Below are 27,134 nucleotides of genomic sequence, written 5' to 3'. Positions count from 1 at the left end.
GGCATAATATGATTTCTTTTCCAGAAACATTTATTTATTTTTTAAATAGTGTTCTTGCCTTATAAAGCAGCTCTTCAAGTCATGTTCCTTTACCACAGTGTCTTTGGCATTTTCCTCCTAGAACTTTCTTGTAGAGTGGTATAAAATGTAATTTTTTATTTTTTTTTTTTTACAGAAAAATAAGTATTTAAACCACAAATTAATTCCCCAAAGTATTAAATAACATACCAAAAACTTTATCAAATCTATTACATACACTAATGGGTCAAAACCTTGTTGTGTATGTGCATAATAATTATATATACATTTTTAGCTTAGTTAAGTTAGTGCTTCAAAGTTATCAAGGAAGCTTTACAAAAAATCCAAATGCACAATTGCAGTATTACTAGAATGTGTCACGCTATTTGTAGAATTTAACAATGTATACGATACATTGCATTTAAAAACCTCTGTCTGAATATGCAAACTGATGACTCTCTTATGTTTTTGAATAGTCTGCAAAAAGACAGGATTGTATACAATTACACAGTAAGTCACTTTCCAGATTTCATGGAATTAAGAACTGAATATAATTATAATTATCCCCTATATGAAAACACATCTACTAGTAAAAACAATGGCATCATGCACATCAGAAACTAAAATGCAGTATGAAAATCCAACAGCAAAAATGTTACATCCTTTCAGTTACACTGAACATGTCATTCATTCCAAAGCAGCATTACTGTAGTGAGCAAGCTCTAAAATAAGACTTATTTTTCTTATTTTTGTCTATGTAGTGTGATACATACATAGAATGTGCTCAACCATTAAACAAGGAGTCCTTGTGTTCAACGCTTCACATGAGGGCATTCCATCCAGGTTCCTTTTCCCACAGAGAGCTTAAGAAATTTTACAGCTGTTTCTCGTACAGTTTTTTGGTGGGCTCTGTGGTGGACGGATAATTTTAGCTTTCTTTAAGCAGTTCCTTTTATTGATGTTGCTGGATGTGAGGGAGTACGAGCGTCCATGCATCATCCTGGCATTAAGGCCATTTGCCATGGAGAAAGATTTGAGATGGCTTCTTAAGGCAACAGGGAGAGGGAGCTTGTCGACCAGATGCACAGGGGTACAGGAAACTATGGCACGGCAACAAAGGTCTTGCAGACTCAGTACTTAAAAACAGACATAAAACTTGCATTATAATAGCATGCTTTTGTCAGCCACATGATAGTAGCATACCCAGCACTCTGCATGCACTCTGTACTTCCAGTATGAATTCTCATTTCTCCTCCCACATCCTTTCCCACATATACATTATCCAAAATATCTGCTGCTTCTGTTTCCTATTTATGTCTTAATACTTAGCTGACTGAGCATGTAAGTTCTAGGAAAGATACGTTATTCCCTACAAAAGCAGAACAGGTTATGCCTGCAGATATGTATTTTCTGTATAGAAAGCAAATTGTACAGGATTCCTGATTCTTCTTTTTTGATGTTTTTGCATCAGGGTTAAAGTTTCTGAAAATTATTTTATATTCATGAACCATAAACCTTAGCTAGGACTAAATTTACACATTTTCAGTGTACATCACTTACCCTTGTTCGGCCTCCAGAGCCTGTCCATTCCATGTCTCATCAATACTATTCTTGCTAGCTCAGTAAAGGACTCTGTGATATTGAAATTACAAAGCGGACTGACTTCAAAAAAAGTCATGCCCAGCCTCTCAGCATAGGCTTGTGCTTGTTCAGTAGACACTTGGCGCTTGAAGGCTAAGTGAAGGCGATTTCCAACCAGGATTTTTGGTACACCAGGAGCATGCTGAACAAAGAGAAGCAATAACAAATTAATAGTTTGGCTTCCTTTTTCCCCTTCCCTCAACTAACACAAATAAAAGCTTTTTCTGAGATTGAAAGACTAAGTGGCAGATTGGACCAGATTATCTCTAGAGGTCCCTTCCAGCTATAATTATTCTATGATTCTCTGATCTAAAATCATCCCTTCCTCAGAGAAGGCAGGCTTGCACAGATGATGTGGCAAATCTACAGCAAGAGTGGGACTACAATATCAAATCTTTGCCCTCCATATGCTCTCCATCAACACCTCTAACGAAATCAGACACTGTAGCTGGTATGTTTCCAACTTTCTAGCATTATAAGCATAGAAAGAAAACAGTAAACTTGGCATCTTGGATAACTTGAATAAGCACTGCTTGCAAATGCCAGTAAAAACAGCAGAAAATATCATAAGCAGTCAGTCTTAGTCAACTGTTACAGACTAGTGACACTCTGGGATTGTACCTTACCTCATCTATTTCTTTTATCCATCGATCGATTCCATCAAATGACCAACGATTTGTAATATCATACACTAGTATTACTCCCTGTATTAAAAAAAAATTAAAAATTCTAAGTTTAACAGAGGCATAACACAGGGAATACTATCTATAAATTCTCCAAATCTGAAATAATCTTGTAAGATGCTGAGCAACTGCTCAATGGAGCAGAACCTCAGCATCCTGTGAAACCAAGCCCCATCTCTCTGTAGATTACAGATCAGCTAAGGGGCAGAAACCCTGACTTACTTTTACGGTCTAATTTATTGGTAAATATTTCTTTTTATAGTGGACAAGTTTCGTTGATTATACACACATCACAAGTCATAGCAAATAAATATTTTTGATCACATTTGGTAGCTTGAAGACTCAATGCTCTGTGCAATTCTGGAACATAACAGATGCAACTCATCAGAAACACGTCATGAATTATAGCAATACTTTAAAGTCTGAAGCTATAGTGACTTTTAGTGTGTCTTTTTTTTTAAAAAAAAAAAGTAATTTCCTTACTAGTCATTACATTTCATCACATTTTAGACTATGTTTGTATTTTTCACATTAGTCAACACTTTTATGTTACCAATTTCTCTTACTTCACAGTTAGTTTTAAAAAGTAGTATTAGCACAGCTTTCACCTGATAAAGTACAATAACATGCTTAAGTTATTGCGGTAATCAACACGAAGGCATAAGAATATCTATCACTGTATTTTACCAATTCAACTTCAATCTCCTGGATTTCCCCTTCCCAAAAGAAAATCCTGCCCCTTCTTAATTCCCATGTTTCATGTTATCTTCAGACTATTACTGAATCTGCATGCAATCTACAAGTGAGCTATAGAAGCCATCATGATGGTTTGCTAACTCTGCTTTCATTCATCCAACAACCATTACTAGAAAAGCTGTACTTCACTTACCTGAGCACCTCTTGAATAAGACCGAAATATGGTGCAGAATCTCCCTTGCCCTGATGTATCCCTAAACAAAACAAATCATATATATTTTTAAAATAAGTAGGTGGCCTCCTGTGTTAAGAGTTCAGCTAGACTAACTCATCTGTACTGATCAGTATCAGCTCTTCTTCCGTTAGTCATGCAGTAGCAGTCAGTAACGTGTAAGAGCGCTTCTCACTCTCAGCAGTTTTTCCCCCACTGGCATTCTGCCCTTTCCTCTACATTTCTCAGATTTCTCAGGATAAGAGGACAAGAACTTCAAACTTTACTCTTGTGATTGCCCTTGGAAAACAAAGGCTATTACTCAAGTGTACACGTGCCACTAGGCTTTGCATTTAGTTCAGCTTGAAGAAAGATCCTGTTTTCACAGCAAAAGAAAAGTGGGAGGAAACAATAGCTATCACCAAGGAAACTAATGGAAAAACAGTAAATTGTTGATTACAGCAGCAGTAGTTCATCACGAGTCTAGTATGATGAAGGCATCCCTACAGAGTCATAGACAGCACAGATTTTTAGAAAAGCATGCACCAAAAGGAAAAAAAAAAAATCACTGCATAAAGTGTTTAGAAGCAAAATCAAATTTATAGTGAAGATCATGGTAAGAAGCAAAATTCCATAAAGACTTTGAGGTAGATTACAGATCTTCAGATGCCAGGCACATATGTCTGTATATGGTCAACTGTCGAAACATTTCCAATCTGTTATTTTAAGGAGTCCAAAGAATATCCTTGCCCTTCTCAAAAAGAATTAAAACATCTCCTTCCTGGCTGATTCTCAGATAAGCTTTCTGTGGTATTTTTGCTAAGCTATATAAAGTGGAAGACAGAAGAAGAAAAAGAAAGCAGGTGAACAAAATACCAAGTAATGAAGATACCATATGGCAGAGTACTATTATCCATCATTGCATTTAACATTCAAAACATTATTTTGAAAATCATAAAGGCAAAAACAACCAGTGAAGAATAAATTAAAAAATAGCTTAACTTTGACACACAGGCATTTAACTCCAGTAATTGAGAAAGTTTCAAATAAAAATAAACACCAAAATTAATTTTAAAGATGGAAATGGCACAGGATTGTCTAATTCTAGGAGGAAAAGGATATAGTCATAATAATTCATTTTTACCTCCAATTCTCTACTCTAGCTGAACACTGCTTGTTCCTAGAACCTGTCTCTGATTTATCCAGATTATGGTTCCTCAAAAATCACACTTTATCTATCTCCTTCTTGTCCTGCACTGACCTTACTTCTCCCTCTTTTAGCCATGAGTTTAGGGAAAGTTTTTTTGAGGAAAACAATGTATTTAAGAGGCAGTAATGTTGCTGCCTTTTTCAAGTAGTATCACTTGCTGAGTCTTTCTAAATGAACCAGAAGATTGCCAACTTCAAACAATCTTAACACAAAAGCACCTTGACAGACCAAATATTTGGCCCTACAGGAAAAATATTTGTTGCAAAATAATTTTATTTGTTCTCAACACGTTTTTGTAAAGATCAAATCACAACAGATTGCATATCAATTAAATTATGAGAGCAATAATGTTGCTTTTTCTTTTTTTATAATACTGTGGTTATTTAGGCAACCATTACTACTAATAAATTGAGCAAAGGGATGTTGCTATACAATCACTGTATGCTAAGGTACTCTCAAGGTTCTCATTACCAGTATATTTTATAATCTTTGAAGGCACTTTGAATCTATCTTGAAGGCACTCGTAATCTTTTGTGCCTTTCTTCCACATTTGTTATGCATCTCACATAGAGAAATTGTAAGGTCCCCCATTTTACAGGAAATAGATGCAAAATGAAGGTAAAGAGAAAGTGTGACTTACTCAAAGGGCTAGCTGCCTGGCTTACTCTTCCTCAGTTGACTAAATATTTCTAAAGCATAAAGGAGAATTCCTGCCCTCAAGAATTGCATTTTTATGTCTTCCTCATAATTTATATTTCAAAAGGTGGAGCACGCACTTACCAGAGCTGTAGCTTGATTCGTCGGCCATCCAGAAGAATCGTTGTAGTCTTATAATCTATACCTGTGGGGAAGACAGTCATGCAAATCTTAGAGCAGCTTGCATGTGAACAATACACACAGAGAGTTATAGATTTCAAAGAAGTCAACCTTAAAGAAAGCTATTTTCCATTAGTACTCTATGAAGTGCATATGGGTAAGAACAACTTGTTCATATAAAGTTACAAAGATCTGTCATGTTACTTAAGCTTGACCCATTCCGAGCAGATGTCTCAGGCTCCCTTCAGGTTGCTAAACAGTCTGTTTTATTCATTATCATGAGAATATATATGCATAAAGAGTTTTATCTCTTCACAAAAGATGGTAGAACTAGGTCTTTGCCTTTTCTCTCGTAGATACTTTGCAGACTAAATGCTGTTCTCTTCCTCTATTCCCTAGCTTTACTGCCTCCATTATTTCTTCCTTCCTTCTAATCTCTAACTCATAGAGAGCTCTTACATCAGATACACACATACCCCTCATATAACAGCAGCAGATGATGCAAGAAGCAGCTTGTCTTTTGTCTTCCAGCCTTTCCCATTCGCATCGATAACAGCCTTCACTGCCCAAAAGCCCTATGCAGTTAGCGTCCAGCAGAACGCAGGCAGGTTCCATTTATTCCTTCCCATAACATGCCCAGGCCTTGTGGTTGAGCTACAATATCTCTTATTAGATGAGCTGAAGAAGTACTGCAGTGTTTAAGGGAAGTATGTATTGTAAGCTTACTTATACACCCCCCCCCCCCAGCTCACATCTTTATTGTACATTTTGTTGTCTTTGCAAACAACCTTCAGTGTTACATAATATTACCTTTTTACTGCTAACCTGACATGCCTCAGGAAGCCATTAAGCTATGTAAAAATAAGCTCAAATCTAGCATTACTGTTTTCTTGGGCAAAATAGGTGTGTTAGTTTCAATTACATTAGGTAAAACTAATCAGAAGCAGTTGTGTAGCTGCGGTTGACCCCTGAAAATATCCACCACCATGAAAGGGTCAATGGCTTATGAACACTGTGCTTCAGTACTGGATCCACAAATTGCATAATTATAAACACTAAAAGAAAGAGAGGCTTTTATTTTATTAAACGTTATTTAAAAAGTGTGCACTCGGTATTCACACTGTTCAGTCGAGCAACACAGTTTCACTGGTAAATGCGTTTTTCTCATGTTTTCTTTGCTGTGTCATAGTTAACTTCTTGAATTGAACATTTATTCATAGAGTCCTCCAAATGAAGTTTAAAAAGGATGGAAACTAGCTCTGAAAAATGTACTGAAATGTATGAGACTTGTACCTTGAAAAAGAGAGACATGCTTTGTTTTCTGAGCATAAGCAAAACAAGGGGGTAAGAAAAACATGTTGACATGGAAAAACAAATGCTTGCAGAAGAGTGCCCTAATTACTACTTAATATTTCAGATTCCAGAGGAACACGGATGACAGTGCTGAAGATATTCCTGTAAGCGTAAGATCCATTGTTATGGGTGGCATCAACATTCAGAACAAAAGAAAAATTAACCTATATATCAATGTTAGTATTGATAAACATAACAAAAGCTTACCAATAAGATTTTTTTGTTGTTGTTCCAAGGGGGAAAGAGAAGTTTGAAAGTTTAATAAGAAAATGTATCAATTACTTATATCACACTTTCAAAGAAAAAGCATAGCGTAACACAGCACATAAACAACAAATGAAAACCTGCCTCAACTGCAAGCACAACTCTGGGGAGACACCTACCATGCAGGAGATTTGCTCCCTTTGCCTGAAAATACATTTTGTCAGCAAGTGAACAAAATGGAATTCCTGTTGCTCCTCCGGTAGAGTATTGCTAAGTGCTGCTGCCAGTTATCATGAAGAGGTCCCTAAAGCAGTCACTGATAATCCATTACCTCCATTTTCGTATACAAAAAAGAGGTTTAAAAGCCTCTGGCATAAATAAGCAGACACAGAAAAGGAAGCCTTACCCACCTCCCTTTCCCACAAGAAAAGGGGTTTGTAAAACTAGGTCTGGAATAAAGAACAGATGTTAAATTACCAAACAGAAGTTATTGCAAGGTAGCGGTTGTCCGCTGAGTCAGCTCCCCCTGTAGCCATAGGCAAAGAAAAAAATGCTTTGCTTGTGCTGCTTCTAAAATTTGCACCACACTAAACGGCTCAAATGGTATTTGTCACATGTAAGATGCTATCTGAGGAAAACAAAATTTGAGCCTGTTTTATGAAAACAACCGGAAACTTGAATTCACTAAGTTATAATCACAAGCCATTACTCTTTGAAAAGGAGGTATGGATGCGCTACTCCAGGAAATGTTTTCCTAGTTACAAATCAGGATAATTTCTTGCCCAGAGACCCGTGCACTGTTACCCAATGCAGCTATCTCCTGGTTTTAGTCTCAAGACAACTCATTTGTACACAGCTATCACCAATTTCTCCTCCAGAACAGACACTGGTGGACGCTGAATGCTGTTATTTACACAGCACAATAGCATCCCTTCCTTTTTTTTGTAGGATACCTATTGTAACATAAATCCTAAAGGACACAGTGAAACAAGTTCTTTATCTCTAGTACAAATAACCTCACTTCTCTAATTTCCTGGCTTCTTGCATGCCAAAATGTACATTTGTACATTAAATATTGAAATAACTTTCATAGCAATATTAGGAATTTGTTTTCACTCCTGTATTGTATTTGCTGATATTGTAAGTAGAGTTAAAACAGCTTTAAACTTTATAAGTTGAAAGAGATTTGAAAACAACAGTTTTTGAAGGATAGTTGCACTGCAGTACTATTGATTAAAAATATTTTTATCTATGAATTGTTACATGGTTTATGTCATTTCCAGCAGCAGTAGCAACTGCTACTGTCTGCCCAATCTGAAAGCCAAGAACAAGAGGAGTGTTAAGTCACCTTGCCATAGCCCTACAGAAATGGCGATTTGCAGTTCTGAGAGCAAGGGAATTTCTTAAGAATAAGAAGCCAAGAGAAATTGCCTGGTACCAAGATCCTGGTAAGGAAGAAGCTAGCAATGACCAGAGAGATGATACAAAGCAAGCCCAAGAAGCAGCCTTGCTGTGATATGAAGACCAAGTAAGTAAGAAGATCAGGAAGATCGAGGCACTGGGATGGTAAGTCACACGGTATTAGGAAATATAGTTCCCTTGAGTCACATCAACATATGGGTTCGCTACTCCCACTTTTACAAACTGATGAACACATCCTACTGTCAAGTAAGAGTATATCACGTAAAAAAAAAAATAAAATTCCTTAACATAGCTTCTTCTCTGCTTGCAGCAAAGCAAGGGAGTTAAATGCTTCTGATCATTCCAACTTGAATCAGAGACCAGTTCAGTGCCATGCCAACTTCACAGTTCCCAGATAAGCACCAAGCTGAAAGGCCAGGGACAGCAATAATAGGCACTTCAAGCTTTTAGCTCACTGCAGAAGTGTGAATTGAAGCATCTTCTGCCTTTAACTCAGGTTCTTATCCGTACATTTGGAAATGCACATACACAAAAAAACCCCCAAAACTCCCGATGTATTACCACCAGTTTTGGGAGACTTATTTTCATTTAGTGGCCAAAGTGTTCCAGTTCTCCAGCAGTATTAGGAAATAGTCAAATCTACAAACCACAAGTTCAAATAGAAAATAATAATACTTTAAAAAAACCTAAGCCTACAGACAAAATCCTGGGACACTGCACAGACTAGGACACTGACACTGTTTGTGCACTGAAAGACCAAGTTTCATCATTTCAGAAATTCCTGAAGACATAAAACATGCAGAACAAACCCTGCATAACACCATATAACTCATTCCAGCATCCTGTTCTACCACTGATATTTCCCACAGGGTGAAATACCTCCGCTAGTTTATCTAAAGTGAATGAAGAGGCACAGACCATGTTTAGCAAACACTGACACATCCCACGCAGCGAATGGACATCCATCATTCTGTTAAAAGGCATGCCAAGCATAGAAAATTAGTATTGCATAGCTAGAAGATACACAGCTGAACAAACCCAGCACTGTGCTTTGCACCACAGACCATAAACTACTGCAAGTCACTCATGTTTAGCCACACACATAATGCAAAATACTACACTTTTTTTATATGACATGCACAAGTCTGAAAAATATACTATTACCAGCTGCTGTTTATTAAAGCATCTTATGGGTTTCTCGAAAGATTTTTGAAGAAGAGATGGATTCAGAAATTTCCTTATTCTTCAGCTGTTATACAGATAGAAGCAGTTGATAATATAACCTGAACACCTCTGCAATTAGCATTTGCCACTGATTAAGAAGCAAAACAACAAGCTTTTTACCATGAATCATCAGGAACAGCATGAAACCGTAACAATGAGACCAACAGATGTGGATTGTGCTGTTGTAGAAATCAAATGTCCTTCCAGAATATTATTCACTCGTTTAGTAAGACAGAATAGCTTTGTTTGGATATGCAAGTAAAATGCATCTCTATACAAGAAAGGGAAGAAAAATGCTGCTAAATCAAAAAAAAAAATCAACTTGGAAGTAAACCAGAAAAACTTCCCAGTGCTTAATACTTTCACATGGATTTTTTTTAACAAAAATTATTTACCTAAAGGCACAAACTGAAATGAATGAACCTGAAACAAGCAACTATCCTTGCTGAAGAGTTTGGATTGCTTAAATCTAATTGATTTGTAATAGACTTTGTTCTTCTCAAAACACAAAATGGACAGATAGAAAACTGAAAGAAATATTATTGAACCCAGGAATGTAGTAAGATTCCCAAAAAACCATTCAGCTGTTTGGTAACAACTGCAGTAAATAGGAAGCCATCCTCTCTGCATCAATGCTTTGCAGCCATTCCCACCCTATCACTTGTGCTTCACTGACCACACTGCATTCATGTCAACACTGATTATTTTAAGGCTTCCCTCTGAATTTCTGCTTCTCTTGAAGCTTACAAGTAGCATATCAAAGTTTCTGGGTTTTATGATGGGTATTTTTAGGGCAGAATCCTTCAGCCATTTAAGTTGCTTGTTTTGTGTTCCACCAAAGGCAACATTATTTACACCAAAAATCTTTTCTCTTCAGTTTAATAATTGAGACTCAATGACCTACAGTGTAACTAACAGCCAGTTGTTTAGCTTTGCAGCAGTAAAAACCACACTGACTCACCTGAATGAAATTTGAAGGAACAGACTACAGACCAACCATTGGTCCTATCTTGATAATATGACATCGATTAAAATCCAGATTTGTCCCTCAAAATTTTTCATAGGAATTGGATGTTAGCCTAATATTTTAATGGTTTGGAGCTTGTTCTGCATTTGCTTTGGATCTGTGTTTCAACTTCAATAAGTTATAAGAGAGAGGAGAAAGAAAAATGAGAAAAAGCCCAAGAAGTTTAAGACTAGATTCTTCAGAGCTGTGCTTGACCAATTCAGCACTGAAAGATTTTCTTCAGTGGCACATTTGTCTTAGAAATGCTCCTAAAACCAACCCTTTTAATACCTGAGGAAGTACAGAATACATGACTCTCTATCTTTGAACCTCGTGCTCTGTTACGTTTTAGCTCATAAATACTACATGAACTGGTTTCATTGTTTTTACTTATTTCTCTTGATGTGTCCTTTCTTTGAAGTTTAAAGCATGTTGTTCCTTGTGGATACTTGATGTCAGATTAGCAGCTTTCAGATTTAATTAAAGCAGAATCTAACTACTTCAAAATAATAATAACAACAAATAATAATAGCAATAAAACATTCCAACTCCCTGTCTCCATGGCCTGACTGCCTGCCAGAGATTTCAACATTAAATACCTTCTCCAGCAATCATTCACTCCATCAGTTTGTCCAAATTAACCATTCAATAATAGTTATCTCAGACACATACGAACATCTCCTTCACGCTGTTTCTATCCCAATAATTAAGTGTCTACAAATAAATATATATGTATATATTCAGTGGGATTCTGGGCCTGTATTTAACAGAGTCCACTGAAAACATCCTTAAGGTTCAAAGACTGTTGACTGCACTTCAAAACCCACAGTTTTAAGTTTCAGACACAGCTTAAAACCATTTTCTCACAGGCATAATGAAAATTCAATGGTTCCATCACTTCCCACTTTAAGCTTCCTCAGCTATCTAGCTTTTCATATACACATAAAATTAAGGTCTAACATTTCTCTTCAGAACACATTTGTAACTGTTTCAAGTATATTTGACAAGTGACACAACTTCCAATTCTATTCATTTATCGTTCACAGCAAATGGACCCACAGCATGCTTTTGATTCAAAATTCAACTAAGCTTTAAAAACCGAGACCCATGTTTTCAACATCATGCTGCAACGATAAAAACTCTTTGCAATAAAACTGGACTACATCTTCTGATATGTAAGCATGAAGGTCAGGTTATATCACAGTCATATTTGACTTCTGCTTGCCATTTCAGAATAACCATCACCTTCCAAATTCCAGTCTGTTCCATTACACTTAATTACTGCAATAAAAGCCATCTGTTTGAAAAGCACAGATTGCCTATTCAGATTGAAATAGAGACACCAACATTTTAGATCTAGACTGTATTTATCACCTCATCAATCAAGCTATAAACCACAATTACAAAGTCTCACAGATAACTCACTCATTTCAACGATGTGACAATTTTGCCATTTTTAATAAGAAGCTATTTGTATCAGGAAGCTCAGCTTTATATTTAGCTTTGTTTATGGTCACAGACACACACCAATATCACAATCTATCCTTCAGTACACCTGTTTTCCTTTAAATGTCTAAAGGAATTAAGTTTACAAGAAATCTACTCTTAATAAAAAAAAAAAAAAAAAGGAAGTGCTCTTTAATAATTACACAGAAGCTTTTCATAGTTACAAAATTTTTAAGGCATCAGCTTAAAATCTGAAGATCTCGGAGCACTTCTAGTTCACTCTAGTCCAGACTGTTGTCCTTAGAACCAAAGCAAATGGTATGGGAGCAACAAGTTTGACACAACTTTACGGCATATTTCCAATACTAATCTGAAAACAAAATTAACAACTGAAACCCCCAAACCTATATAAACCCTCAAAAATTAATTAGGCTACTAATTTACAGAAGCAGTAACTGAATAAGTTTCTGTTCATCTTCTTACTATTATTAGTAGTAAGTAAACAATCCAGTAATTTGCTCATTAAATTCACACCCTCCTCAAAAAGAACATGCAAACATCTTGTTAAGCACATGGTTTTTTTAATCATGCCTTAGCTTGCAGTATTTCTGCTAAGATGGCTAAATAAAAACTAAACATTCAAGGCAGATGACTGTTTGGAAAGAAGAGAAAACTATTTGACATCAGCTAATAATCAACATTTAACCAATCCTAGTAAACGATCCATTTCCATTCACGTGAAGAGGAAAGGAAATAACGATCTTGAGATCTTATTTCATTCTCCTCTGTCTTAACATTTACTTGTCAACAACAAAATAGCCTCTAAGGCCTTAGAAATTTATTTTACAAGAAGAAAGAGAACTGTTCCCAACCCCCAGGTCAGAAAGAAGCAGGAACTATGCACTTCAGTTCATCATTTCCTTTCTTCCACTCCAAAAGAAAAGGATATCGGAGGCATACTGTAAACTTGTCGACTCAAGTGTTTACTACAAGTTGCAGCTAAGATCCTCAGATGAAAGCTGCTATAGATAAACATGTTATTGTTTATAAATAGCACTGCAGGAAAAGGGAATGTTATTATTACCTTAGTGACACAAAAAAAAGGTTCTTCCTTTATTTCAGTACATTTTATTAATAAATTTGGGCAACATTGAGAAGAGATTAGTGTATCAATCCCAGCAATCTTGTCAGTGAGGTGTTTTGTGTTTGTTTTTTTTTTTTCCTTCGTTCCTTTTTTCCACAGATGTGAAAGAATCAAGTGAAACAAGGAGCCTGGGGCGCTCAGTGATCACAGAAGACCACCTCTGGTGCCTTGCAGGTCTATACTCTCCTGCACCCTAGATGCAACTGCTCATGCACAACACTGCATCTCATGCTTTTGACTAGAAAATTCATATTAAAAGACAAGATCCTCAAAACTACTGACAGCTCTGGACACGGATTGACATAGGATTGTTATTGACTGGTAGCATTTATTAGCCAAAGTTTTTTTTATAGTTATTTAAAGCCAGTAACGTCAGATTATGATTTAAGAGCGAATGGGGATCACTGAGTTCCTTACACTGAGAAAGGAACACACTCTTGGCAGAAAACAACAAACACTAGCTTTATGATTTCCCTGCTTGTCTCTCCAAATTCTTTGCAACAGAACTCAACATAAAAAAATGTAACATCAAGAAGTTCCCGGTTTATAGTAATTGTTATAAAACAGCAACAGTATTTCAAAACAGCTCTTTTCTACTTAGGATTTGCATCTTATAAAAAGAATTGCCCTCAACTTTTAGCCCATTTAATATCGAAGTAAAGATAACCATAACCTAGCACCAGTGAATTTGATTTAGAAATTAACCTCTATTATAAGTACAGGGGGGGGAAAAGCCCCACATTCTTCTACCATACCATCTTCTCACTGCTGCTCTTCATCAGTTCCTCTAAGTAAGAGCTGGACTGCAAGGAGAATTCCTCTGCATATGTCAGGCACGTTAACAACCATCCCATCTTCTTAACAAACTCAGTTACATTATTTTCAAAGAGCATCAGTGCTCAAGGACAGACTATCATTCACAGTCCCACCTCTACACTCCTTGCGATTAAATAAAAGTTTCAAACATGATTTTTTTTGTTTCATCTTCAGATACACATGTATCCCAAGCAACAGCTATGATCTGGTGCTCTGCATATCCATGGAAAGTACAGTGAAGGGAAGCTTCAGGCTAAGACAACTGACCCTCAAAAAGTAGAATAAGAAGAATAAGTTATATAAAACAGATGATTGTCCAATATTTTCAGTGCTTGTGGATATCTTCATGGATCTAATGATTCTTTATCATAAAACTTAGCAGTGGGGGTCAAATCATCCTGATGCATGAGGAAAAGATTAGAAGGCAGGTTATGTATCTTTTAAAATTCTACAAATCGAGAAAGAAATGGGACACAGCCATGAAGAACTTGCCCTTACTTCTATCTTAAACACTAGGTTTGAAATGTGGCCAGAATCTGCAAGGGAGAATAGCTTCAAACCTACCATAAAATATTAAAACCAGATGCAATATTTCACATTTTACAATGTTTTCCAAAAGAGAACAATGACCTTTTATGTGTTGACACTTGATTAGCAGTAAGCAAGTTCAAAAATACTAGGCATGAGAAGAATTGCAAGAACATCCAGCTACTGTTACTCTGAGCTAAGGCCTAAGAACTCACTGAGGACAGCTGCAAACCTCTCCAAAACTTCTCTAGGCTTTAAATCAAGTCTCAAATAAATTATTCTAGAGAATTAAATCACCACTTTCAGTTAAGCATATCAATATATGATAACAATTAGAAAAATCAGAATTGTTTCATAAGCATATTCCCATATATTACAAAACTGTAATTAATACTTAAGATAAATGGCAAGCTATAACCAAGGTTTACAAAAAACAATCCAACAAGCTTACTCCAGGATGCCATCAATACTTCCAGAAGTCACAGCAGTAGTTGTCACCAAGTGCAGTAAAAGAAAAGAAAAAAAGCAATAATTTCCTTGCACCCCACAAAGAACTGCTTGTTAAAAGAGGAAAAAAAGGTTACCTGAAAAATAATTCTTTGAGCTGAACAAGTAATGAATTCTGTCATTATGATGAACTGAAGATCAAAGTGGGAAATCACAAGTAGGTGTACGTGCAGTAATTTTGCTTGAAAAATGCCAGAGAGTAAAATTCGTATCATTATTGAAGAATTACTGTGGCTTAAAAGCTATCATCCAGAAAACATACAGCCATCATTCCCAAAGCACAGATACTTGAAGAGGAAAAGCTTTGAATCTAGCCTCCAAACCAAGCAACAGAAGACCAACTACGCTTCTTAAATTTAGAGTTCCAAGTGAAACACATGCTGCAGTAAAATGGGCTTTATGGACAACGTTACCATTAACTCAAGGAATTCCCAAGTCATGAGGTATCTTCCGGACATATACTTCGATTAGAAAAATGAAGGAAATTTAGTCTGGCTTGGATTATGCTTACACTTTTCCTCTCTCCTCCTCCCCAGCTATTCCAGCAGAAGAGTTGCCAAAGTTATAACCAAACGGCTTTTCCAGGACAAAAAATTAACACAAAATGCTAGCAAGCAATCTTTGTTCAGATTTAAAGGAGAAAGACAGACTATACATTACTGATACAAAGCTTGTTCCATTCATCATTTAGTTCGTTTCAGTTTTCCAAGAAATTAAACTAAACTGATTTCAGGTGAATAGGATCAAAGGAAATTTCAGGTTGGAGCAGTCTCAGAAGGTTATCTACATCAACCTCCTGCTCAAAACAGGATCAGATATGAGGTCTGGAGACTGCATAACCTCTCTGGGCAACCTGTTCCACAGCTTGACTGTCTTCATGGTAAAAAAGTTTTTGCTCTTACCCATTCTGCACCTCTCTTGCTTCAACCAGTTGTCTCTTACTCCCACCCCATGTATAGAGCCTCACTCTATCCTCTTGATGACCTCCTTATGGGTACCGAGAGGCTGCTCTTAGGTTACCTGCCCAAAGGTCTCTCTCTTCTCCAAAGAGGCGACTTATTAGTCTGTGGCCAAACTTCATTTGTCAGAACTGCAGACTTTTCTTGGCTTAAAAACTATGTAATTACTTTTCATGTAGTCTCATGCATTGAACTAGCCTGTCTTGCAGATGTTGAAGACAAATACAGTGTAGATTGGTAAGTCAGTCTGTCTATAAAACTATAGTTCTCAAACAGTACCGGATTAAACTGTTTGGAGACAAAACCTAGAACTTATATGGAAAAATTATTACACCACATGTATTCTTGGACTCTAGAATCTTCTTTGCTCCACAACTAACATCATTCTAAAAGGAACTGTGTTTCTTGTCTGAACTGAAAAAGAAAATCAATTTAAAAGTTTAGAAGTCATGAACTTTTTTAAAATTCCATTTGTCATGCTTCTACTTGATAAAGTATGCGTTCAAGTTAAACCACAATCCACTAATTCAGAAGTGGTTTGAAAAGTCAAGGTTGTGCTTTACACAAACTTCACTTAACAAATTTACCGAAGCAAACATACAGAAAGATTAGAAGAACCAAGTCCTGACTGACTGAGATCATACACTGTGTACAGGGATTGCTAAAACAATTAGAAGAGGAAATATATGTATCCAGATATCCATGTTAAAAATTTTGCACCACAAGACTCGCAGTATACCGACTCAATCATTCCATTGAATGCATCAGCTACACGAGCCTCTTTTCCTCAGTTTAGTCCTGAGAGCGCATTAAAAAGGCTGCCAGACCTGCTGGGTCTCTTCTGGGTTTTCCAGCTAGCCGTTTCATATTTCATGCTCTTAAATATCCCATTTTAAGGCACTGCATAAAGTCAGCTTGGAACAAAGTATAAGGGCACAAGAGATACATTAACACATTTTTGTCCTTAAAATTTTGAATGGATGAATTATTTTGATTTGAAGCCTATGGACTAAAATACCCCTATCCCCTTTCTCTTTCTTTAATTAAACTGGGTTTTTTTTAAATAGTTTCTGTTTCACCCAAACTTCTATAATGGCTCATTTTCTATGAAAATGGCCAAATTAAACACACAATCCTCAAACACATTTATGACTGCTCCTTCAAGATATTTTTTCAGAGTACAAGTATTCTTGCTATTCCAGCTTTGCTGATGTGGGATTACAAGGAAAGATATGTTGGTAAAGCCAGGGCAGGGCTCTTTGCATGAAGTCGTAGCCCAGATGAAAAATGAGAGCAATGGCAGGAGGATAACAGTGAGTTACTAACTGCCAAGATGTGCTCAACATACCCAATATAGAAACTGGGGGAAAATAGAGAGGTAAAATCTGAATCATAAGCCCAGAACACACCACACCGTAAACAAATTATGGTTATTAAATAGATTGGATTGGATTGCATTTGAAAGTGTGAAAGGTCAGCTGCAATTCACCGAGTGCCAATGTGTCACTCTTGGACTGCTGCTCACTTTTAAACCTTGTCACATGTTCAGTCTCCTCTACATTTACATCTGCACACACGCACGGGATTTTAACTAGCCACATATCAAGAATAACTGGAACTTTTTAATAACTAGGTTATCTTCTTCTGATCCAAGAATGAAAGTATTTTTACAAAACATTCTCCAGAGTTTTGTATACTGAAGAACACTTAAAGAATATGCACTATTCTAACAAACACAATTAAAACAGGCATTTATGCCATTGGGAGTTTATGTTATATGAACCTGAAGCCGAGACCTAAAAATAATTTATTGAGGGAAACTCCAAATAATTTGATTTTGCATCAGTCAACATCTTATTTTAAAGTTGCATTTTTTGGAGGGCTCATAGCAGTCCAGAGGTGTGTCTATACTAGTTGGTATTGAATGTTTCAAAGAAGGTCACAGAATCCCACTCTCTCTAGCATAAGAGAAAAGAATTTTTATAAAGAAACCATTCTGCTATGCATTTAACAGAAATACATAGAAAGTTGCAACTATAATTTTTAATTAAAAAAGCACACAGATTACTCATTTTCATAAACGAAGTAGCTGCAAAGAATTCGAAATCTCCAAATATTGGATTAGGAAGGTTGGCAGGCACATGAGGGAAGCAGACCTCAGAAAGCAGCCAGATTTGCATGTTCTTCCTAAATAGCATCTCTCTTACCATTTTTAAGAGAGTGCTAGGCTAAATGAGCTCAAGACGACACTTCTTATGTTCTTAACTGAGAAGTCAGTTACTTTTTGAAATGCATGGAAGTCTCCATTCCAGAAATTCTCATCATAGTTACTCCACCTCTGCATATTAAACTACCAGTTTCTACTTTGAAATCCAATGTTGCACAAATAATTTTTATGTCCAAGATAACTCGGGAGTAACAGCCTTGGCTCTTCTAGCATCCTCAAGCTCACCAGCTATTGCTTAATCACCTCCATCTTCTGATGCCACTTGTTGATTTCACACAGTGCTTTCATATCAGCACCCTTCAATGGCAAAACCCACGCAACAAAGAAAAAAAGCAAAGCTGTTACATTGGCTTTCAGCTTAGCACAAGAGTACATCTCGTGAGCAATAAATAGCTTTCCCTGCTTCTGACAACAAACATGATTCCAAAATACTTAACTGTCACTGTTTATATGCCTACAAAGCAGTAAAAAACTACTGACTTGACAAAAACGTTTTTGTATGCATGTAAGAGTGTTTTCACTGCTAGGTCCTACCTGTCCTTGCCCCCATTGGAGAAGAGTTACTTTTCTGTCCTAGAGAGGATTCTCATCTTGCCTTGAGCACAGGTCAGAGATTTGGTTCAGCCAGTCTGAACGCTATATGAACCAGAATATGTCCCAATTCCTTAGAGATTTATATCCTTTAGGATTCAAAAAACTCAGGCCTCCTGTAAAGAATCACCAATCAGATCCAGTAAGTCTCAGCTGAACACAGCACATACTCCTTTTACCAATATGCAGTCAGAGTAACAGTCTGATTAACACATCAAACAAGAATGTAATTATACCAAAAGCAGGTATGTACTACATGAAAGCTTTAAGGCAGCTGTTCTTCAACACACTTTATCATCAATAGCAATAACGAGCTGTGCCAAGTGACACTTTCTCTTTTCTGCTTATCCCACCCACCCTAAGAGATCTCTTAGATGCCACAAACTACTGTAAAGATGTGAGCAAGGTTAGTTTCTGGACCTTTAAACCCCCTCCATTCCTGTGCATAAATGACATCCTAACTTGGCAGTAATTAGCTTTCTAATTTCCCATAGGTTTGAGTGACAATTAGACACATAAACCGCTGTTGTAAACACCAATATTTTTGTGGACTTTGCCCTGAGTAGGTACTAAATTACAGTCAATACTGACAGATGATTTTATCTTACCTTTCTGAAAGAGTGGACATTAAATATACAGTATATGTTGACAAATCAGTGTTTGATCTGTAACAGCTGCACTTGCTTATGAACTTGCAGCTCTAACTGGAGTATTTGACTACTTAGCTTGCCCAGTTTATACTTCCGTATTACAACACGTCAAGACATAGAAGAAAGGAACAATTATTTGTACAGATGTGTTCCACTGTATCAACAGATTTAGATGTGGATAAAAAAGCATAGCAAGCTCAAACTAAACATGTTTGGTGTATTACATTTGAGATGATCCTTAAATAAAACCAGCACAACAAACACTAGCCCATGTTGAGTATTTTGTGTAAATATTGCATTAGTTTCATATTTTCAGTCTCATATTAAACAAAATCCAGAAGTTGAATAAAACGAGATACAAATAAAACTGTTAAAGTTAGCCAATTTCTATTCTTAATTCCATTTTCCATTCTTGTTTAGCTCCCAGAACAAAACCAAATTTACAGCAATATGTAAATGTAATTTAACCAACATATTGGATAAAACTTAATCCTGGCACAGGCAAACACAATTTTGGTTAGGCCAAAGCAGCTTAAAAGGACTCAATTACCTTGAAGCCTGATCACTTTTCAAAATAGCCTAGTCTTTCATGTTGCACACCTGTCTGGGAGCCTCATGGTAATTTTGTTTTTACAGTGTCTTTCCCACTGCCTCATATTTATGAAAAAAAAAAAAAAGATAGCGGGGGGAAGACACCAGTAGCCCAAGGGAAACTGAGACAGGCAGCACAAAGTGCCATTGAATGAACGCACATGAGAAAGGCAAAGAAGAAAGTAAGCCATTGCTGTAGTCTCTTTTGCCTCAACAATCTGAAGTATTACTTGTAGCAAAAGCAGATATCAAATTCAGACAAGTATGTACAGGTTGGTTTTAGGCAGGAATCTGAAAAACATTCACATGATGTTAAGATTTCAAGGCTTCTTCATTCTGAAACTATACAATAATATGCTTGACCAAAATTTAGGTATTTTCTTTGTTTGGTCTTTTGTGGTTGTTATTGAATAGGCCTTGCTAAGAAACATAAAGGCCAGTTATTGGAAAAGATCAAGGTGCACAAATATCTGGTTTGAGTATGTGCATGTGCACACAGTTGTGATTTTTCTTCCCCTCCAATATGGTTGGGTGAGGAGAGAGCTAGGAAGAAAAATAATTTAAACCTACTGGATGAAGTGGGCTTCAAAACCTCACTGTAAGATGACGTAGCTTCTGACCTTCATGCATTTGTAAGACAGTAACACTTTTTGCCCATGAGATGGATACGAATGTATGACACTTGAGTTACAATACTAAAACAAAGAAATATTATTCATATATTAAACCAAAGAAAATGGCCAAGTAGAAGAAAATATGCAATAAAACCAAACTAATTTTATGAAAGGTTGAAGAAACATAAAAAACTCATACAGTGCCAAGCAGGCCTAGGATTTCTATGGCTCCATTAAATCAAGCAAGGTGAATATTCATTGTTTCAACAGATGTGCAAGACCCGCTGACAAATACAAAACCCAACATTGACTGATTGACCTGACCATCACAGGAAGTGCTACAGTCTCCTTTACCACATTGTTTATGAAGAATATGGAAAAAGAGATAAAAAAAGGTGTCACTCAAGTACGCTGCCATGTATCAATTCTTAGCATGACAAAGCTAGCATGAGACTCCAAACTTGAGATTTGGGGATGGGGGAAAGGCACATGAATGGAAGCAAAGAACAAAGCCAATATCTGATTTAGATCATAAGCATTCTTCTTTTGTTTTTTTTTATAGGATGGAAAGTATCTATCATAAGTAAGGCAAGACTAAAGGGAATCAGGTCAAAGCAGGATCTGCATTTTCAGCTAACATAGGCCTCTCATAATTGACTGCCTATTAAGAGCAATTGCTACTCCATAGTGCTGTCACCTGGAAGAGACAAAATGCAGTTATAGGTGGTAGAAAAGGGGGAAATTATTTCCATTTTTCTCTTAAACACAGTGAAAGGGGAAGAGCAAGCACTTTCTGTTTACTGAACTTTCTTCACATGCAATACATAATACAATTTAAAATTAATGTAATCTTTCAGCAGTAACCACAGCTCTTACAAGATAACACATTAAAGGGGCAGTCATAACTAACATAGATAAAGTAGGATCTATTAGTACTTTACAGACGCATCCCAAAATAGGTTAGATGCCCTATTTGAAGCAACTATTTCCACCCATGCCACGGAAGTCTACAGTAATGAGATAAGACACTAGATGTCTTCTAGGCACTTAAACCTGGTGTATGAAATCAAACCTCACCTGCTTTTCCTTGTACAAGAACGCAGTTTAAATCGTTTTGAACTGAGATCAATGGGCATACAACTAGATTTTAACAAAATTCAAGGAGGAGGGGGAATTCATGCCTATTCAACCTTTTAGGAAAAGGTACTTCATGACAGCTAAGAGTGATCAATCTTTTCTCTCCTTGTGCTCTGAGATAAAGTCGTTTGTTTATAGGCAAGCATAATTAACCTCAAAAGGTGTTTATTTACTCATGGACATTGGTGCTCAGCAACTTTAAATAACTCTTCTGCTGGAGAAAACCTAACAGAATGGACTGAAGATTGTCCCTGAAAGCTGGTGCTATGTTCAAAGAAACAGAGAAATTTAATGATGTTGCCATTAGTTTCTACTGCAATCTTTATATCATGTTGTGTTTAGGAAAATGTAATGGCTTTCAAAATGAGTCAGTGATAAGCATCCCATCCTATTCATTTTTATACTGGTAGGAAAACAAAACACTTATTTCCCCTTCCTTTCAGTCAAGTAACATTTTCAAACCCACAGTTTTATAAAGATAGAACAGAGAAACTTAACATCAAATCTTTGTAGTAAGACTTTTACCTCCATTAGTTCTGTACCTGGTCTTGTTGGGGGCGAGGGGAGGAAACCACAGTCAGCTCACAAATCTACGTCTCAATTTCCTGTGTTAATAATATTTCTTTTTGTTTCCTTATTTTAGTTAGGGTCCATTCCCTCCTCTTTACAGCAGCTTTACGCCACAGAATGGCTTTGATCTGTGTATTAAGTTATCAGGAAGAGCCACCGTGAACTGTAAGTTTGCCTGCTGGGATGCGAGCAGCTGACAGCTATCCCAGTCTAAATGTTCCCTACGCGAAGAGTAATCCGGCTCTCCCCATAACAGATCTGTTTGAGGTTGGGGCATCCAAGCTCCAGGCCTGTGTTCTAACCACTTAGCAATCAAGACAACCACGTATTAACATCCACAAGTATTACACACCAGGATCTTTTCAAGCATTCACATAAGACAACCAATACCCCAGTAAAGTTCTCAATCTAAGGACAGACAGAATTTATGAGAAGACAAACAACTGTGATATGAAGAGGTTGCTAGGTGAGAAAGGATGAGAGACAATTTGTCAGTTTAAACCTGATGTTCCTGCAAGAAAAGGAGTAGGAGTACACAGGTTTGAACAATCATTCCTTTCAGTCCCTGTGTCAAGCAATGACACTGCAAGCATATGTTGTCATGAAAGCAAAACCAGAATCCAGCTGAATAAAAATCTTAGTGCAAAACATCAAAATATTTGTCTACCTAGCGACAGCACATCTAAGGTATTATGTTCTAGTCTAGAGGCAATTATTTCCTCTGAATTTATTCTGATGAGAAATTCAAAATGCTTAAAAGCGAAGTTTCTGCAGCTCTCCAAGATCATTTTTGTGCAGTTTTGCTTACCAGGTTAGAGACCAAGTGTGTCCAAGCTATTGTAATTTCAGTTTTGAGCAAGATGTGGGAGAACTATAAAGGCAGGCTACCCAGACAACTAACCTTACTGCCTACCTGCCCATCTCCAGGATAACTGCTTTCTAAATTATCTCTATGAATCATGGTCACCAATGCATCTTCCATGGCAGTTCTTACTTTGTTATATTAACAAAGCTTCTTCCCTTCTTCTTTCCAACCCAGAGCCCTTTCGTCATTAAGAAAAATTCAGAGACCAAGAGACTGTACTCCTTCTTAAGAGCTGAACTACGCCAAATGCTTTCAAATCACGCCTTGTGAACCAGCAGCAGCTTGCAGGGATGTGACTGATCACACGATGCTGGCTTTCCTTCCCATCTCCAGATTTCATATCATTTTTGTGTACTGACAAAAGATAGTAAGACATATGACTGCCGTATTTTCCTGGGAATGTGAAAGATGGCAAATTTATTTTTGAATAGTTAAGAAAGTGCCTGTGAAAAATTAATTTGTGGTTTATACAATTAAAGCTTGAGCCCACAGAGTTGAGATGAGACAGTTGCAGTCAACTCCAGGTTTTATTTTACCTTCATTCTTCTTGTCTGCTTAACTGTCTTTGATGGTGCTGAAGACACCAACCAACCAAAAGCCCCTTGATCCTTCTTTGCTGAAGAGTCCATCCTCACTCAGCCTTTCTTCCACCTCTCTTAATATCCCATGGGGTTCATTTAGATTCTCTTCCTTCCCAAAGGAGGGGTCATACTCTGTTCAACACCTTGTCTTTCCCCACACTTCCTTCATAAATAATCTGCCTCTCTACTTCTTAAAGCAATGCAGTGCATCTTAGTGATACCTCCTGTTGTTTAGCACAGGAAAGAACCCTATATCAAAGCTAAATTCTAACCTTTCTTCCTCAATTCTAATGCACTCCTTTCTGTCATACTCTGTTCAACACCTTGTCTTTCCCCACACTTCCTTCATAAATAATCTGCCTCTCTACTTCTTAAAGCACTGCAGTGCATCTTAGTGATACCTCCTGTTGTTTAGCACAGGAAAGAACCCTATATCAAAGCTAAATTCTTCCTCAATTCTAATGCACTCCTCTCCTTTCTTAAACCCAGCCCTGTAACTTCAGGGTCATCTTTCCATTTTAACCACAGTACTGCTAAGCTCTCTGAACAGCTGGTCTTATTCAATGCCTCATCTGTCCTTCATCTTGATCACCCTTTGTAGCTCGTTCTCTCCAAACTTCTCAACATTCATATTCCCACCTTCAATTTACTAAATTTCAGCAGCAGGAGTAACCTCTTTCCTACTGCAATAAACATCAAATTCTGTCTCTCTTGCATATACAAATTTAAATAGCCGCCCAAATTCCCATGCTTCATCACATAAACTTGTTCTCATTTTCAAGGCCTTCAGTGCTCTTCCTTTCCCTCCTCAAATGCCCTTGCCTTTTACCACATCATCTCTCTCCTTTTCCATTGTAATCTCAAAACTGTTCCGTTTCATCAAGCTCCACAACAAAGTTTTGTCATTTCAAAGCTTATACATGTGGCACAATTTGACAGAACCCATCATACCACTAGACTTTCCAAATCAGAGATCTAGCTGACATTATGAAAGTGACAGATCCTAGCAGTTAACTAAGGACTTGAAAATGGTTAAAAAGTCAGTGTTTATTGAGCTTTTAAATCAAGTTAAATTAGAAAATGAGTCATAATACCAACAGGATGTTTAGCTCTATCCCTCTCCCTGCATCTCTATGTTCATAGTCCCTGAGCCTGCACAGATTCCTCACAGCTGCATCCTACGCAGCCATGCTCAAATGATGTAGGAAAGGCTGAGGGGATACAGGTAGAGAAGGGATATTGGATACAGACCACCAAAGAAACTGGGCACTTACATGCAGTGTTCAAAAGTATTTCAAGTCTGATGCATTCAAGAACATTATAAATTGAAGAGTGAGAAAATATTTTTTTATGAACTTTCACAGTTAAAAATCATTCCTAAGTGAAACCAGACCAGACAGTATGCTATGATTGTATAAACACTGAGGCTCAGTATGTACATAAATTCTTAATTATGACACTAGTTGCATAAAATTAAAAATCTAAAATCCTTCCACATTTTACTACCGTGCCATCTGTTGTATTTGCCCTCCTCTTGTAACTCATATCCCTCTCCAGATATGCTCATCTTCTCGAGGCTAAGAAGTTCTTTCAGTCTCTGTGAAACAGTGACCTTTGCATAGCAGTTTGTGAGGTCCTGAATTACCATATTTGCCTAACCTTGTATAGTTCAGATTGATAAATATCCTGGTGAAGAGACTACAACCCATGAAATAACACGTAAAACCCTGTATGTATACATTTTGAAGTCAGTAGTAACAATGAAGAATTTCCACGCTGCATGTTAAATACTTACAAAATAATTCAAAAAGAATATTTGTATTTCTTGGCTGTCAAGAAATCTATTCACGGAGTTACAGTGTTAGCCACAGAACTTAAATATTTTTTTAAGAGCAAAACCACAAGCATCACAAGGTTTACATGTAAAAGTCTGAAGACTGATGAGCTCAGGAGCTGGTCAAACATTCTCTCTCAGTTATGTCAAGATACAGTGGAGACTAAAGTGCTCCTTCAAGCGTAAGAATTTATAAACTAGATTGTGTGTACAGAACAGAGCCAGACTAGGCACACTCTCCCCAAGCCTTCTGTCCCTTTTCTTCAATCACCTGAAGAGCACAAAGAGTAAACACACTGCAACACCCCAAGGAGTAATTTAGCAAAATTAATCAGCAAACACCTTAAAATGTACAGTGATGCCTTCAAGGTACAGTCTGACTCATAAGCAATGGTACAGAGAACTCTCTTCCCTCCCTCCAGTTCTTTGCCATGAATCAGTACTGTGAACTCAACATAATAACAGATCCTAAGTCAATGTAAAACCTTCCACTGAATTAACTAGTCACAGACTGGCAGTACATTAAAGCAATAGGTAATTTGACAAGATAACTTGCTTTTTAATATGCCACATGATAGATTTGCATGAGGAGAAAAAAAAAAGTTAAACTAGAGTATGTTCTAGGCAAACAAGATTGGGGGAGTGAAAAGAAAAGAATGAGAGGAAAGGAAAATAGAAATCCCCTTTTCTCTGAGCCATTAGCTTAGTTTTTAATTAGTCTGCAGTGTTCACAACTCCCTGTTCTGCAGACAGAATATATCTGGCATGGATGAGGCTCTTCAGTCTTGCCCTTTAAAAAGCTTAAGTGAAAGAACATACTACAAACATGAACCTTGATCTTAAAGGGCTACTCTTCTGATACTAAGAACATGAGAGTGAAAAAGAGGGAGAAAAAAATAAATCTCTTTTTCTGCTCTTTCAGTGAAAGCAGTTTCACAGCAAACACTTTTGCTGTTTAATTAGGATCCTTTACTAGAAAAACATTTCTATTAGTATTTCCCTTTACTGACTAATGACAACAGAAAAATAATTTATCTTCCTAGAAGATAAATCCTATCACCTTGATCACTACATTCTATGTACTAAGACATTTCCCTTAAACTTGAGCTTCAAAAATAGTTTTGCACATGAGATCGCCTACATGGGATTTTAGAACCCGACAACAATTCCACCTCCTTTCTGAAAACTATGTACAGCAAACATCATTCAGCACGTCTTTGCCTACATCCTTTTCCTCCTTTGGTACTAACTGGGACCTCCATAAATCGGCAGAAACCTGCAGAGGCTGTTGTTTTCATCTATTGCCCTAGCTGTACTACTTTCCCAGCCTGACAAGTTGGCAAACAGTAGACCATGGCCTTTGCCTCCTGCACGGTTGTAGCCTCACCGCGCGTCTGGATCCCGAGAGCCTGGAGGGACACGGGGCGCTTGTGCACAGGTGGGTGAGGAGAGGGGAGCAGCAGGCAGGGACACCCCATCACAGCGGGAGAAACTCCCGAGGGGGGATGCAGCTTACCCATGTTGTACCCGTAAGGCGACTCGGTGGCCCCGTCCTGCAGGCTGGCCAGGATCTCCCCCTTGCCCACGTCG

General features: G+C 37.2%; 1 protein-coding gene across 2 annotated transcripts; it reads right to left on the bottom strand.

The window, feature by feature from the left end:
* RAB40B (RAB40B, member RAS oncogene family) lies at positions 1–27,128 on the bottom strand. Of its 2 annotated transcripts, XM_009705995.1 has the most exons (6): positions 27,061–27,128; positions 5,240–5,300; positions 3,232–3,292; positions 2,286–2,363; positions 1,579–1,801; positions 1–1,154 (listed from the first exon to the last, which is right to left on the bottom strand). In XM_009705995.1, exons 1-6 carry the CDS (start codon positions 27,062–27,064, stop codon positions 883–885), a joined length of 699 nt encoding a protein of 232 aa, XP_009704297.1. In that variant the 5' UTR covers positions 27,065–27,128; the 3' UTR covers positions 1–882. The 2 variants fall into 2 exon arrangements, with proteins under 2 accessions (XP_009704297.1, XP_009704296.1); XM_009705994.1 differs by lacking the exon at positions 27,061–27,128 and having other exon boundaries at positions 267–1,154; positions 5,240–5,319.
* Between the last annotated feature and the right edge of the window lie 6 nt (positions 27,129–27,134).

This window comes from Cariama cristata, unplaced genomic scaffold (genome assembly GCF_000690535.1).
Source record: "Cariama cristata isolate BGI_N322 unplaced genomic scaffold, ASM69053v1 scaffold6158, whole genome shotgun sequence".
In the NCBI taxonomy this organism is placed as follows: domain Eukaryota; kingdom Metazoa; phylum Chordata; class Aves; order Cariamiformes; family Cariamidae; genus Cariama; species Cariama cristata.
This window is presented reverse-complemented; position numbering and strand designations above follow the sequence as displayed.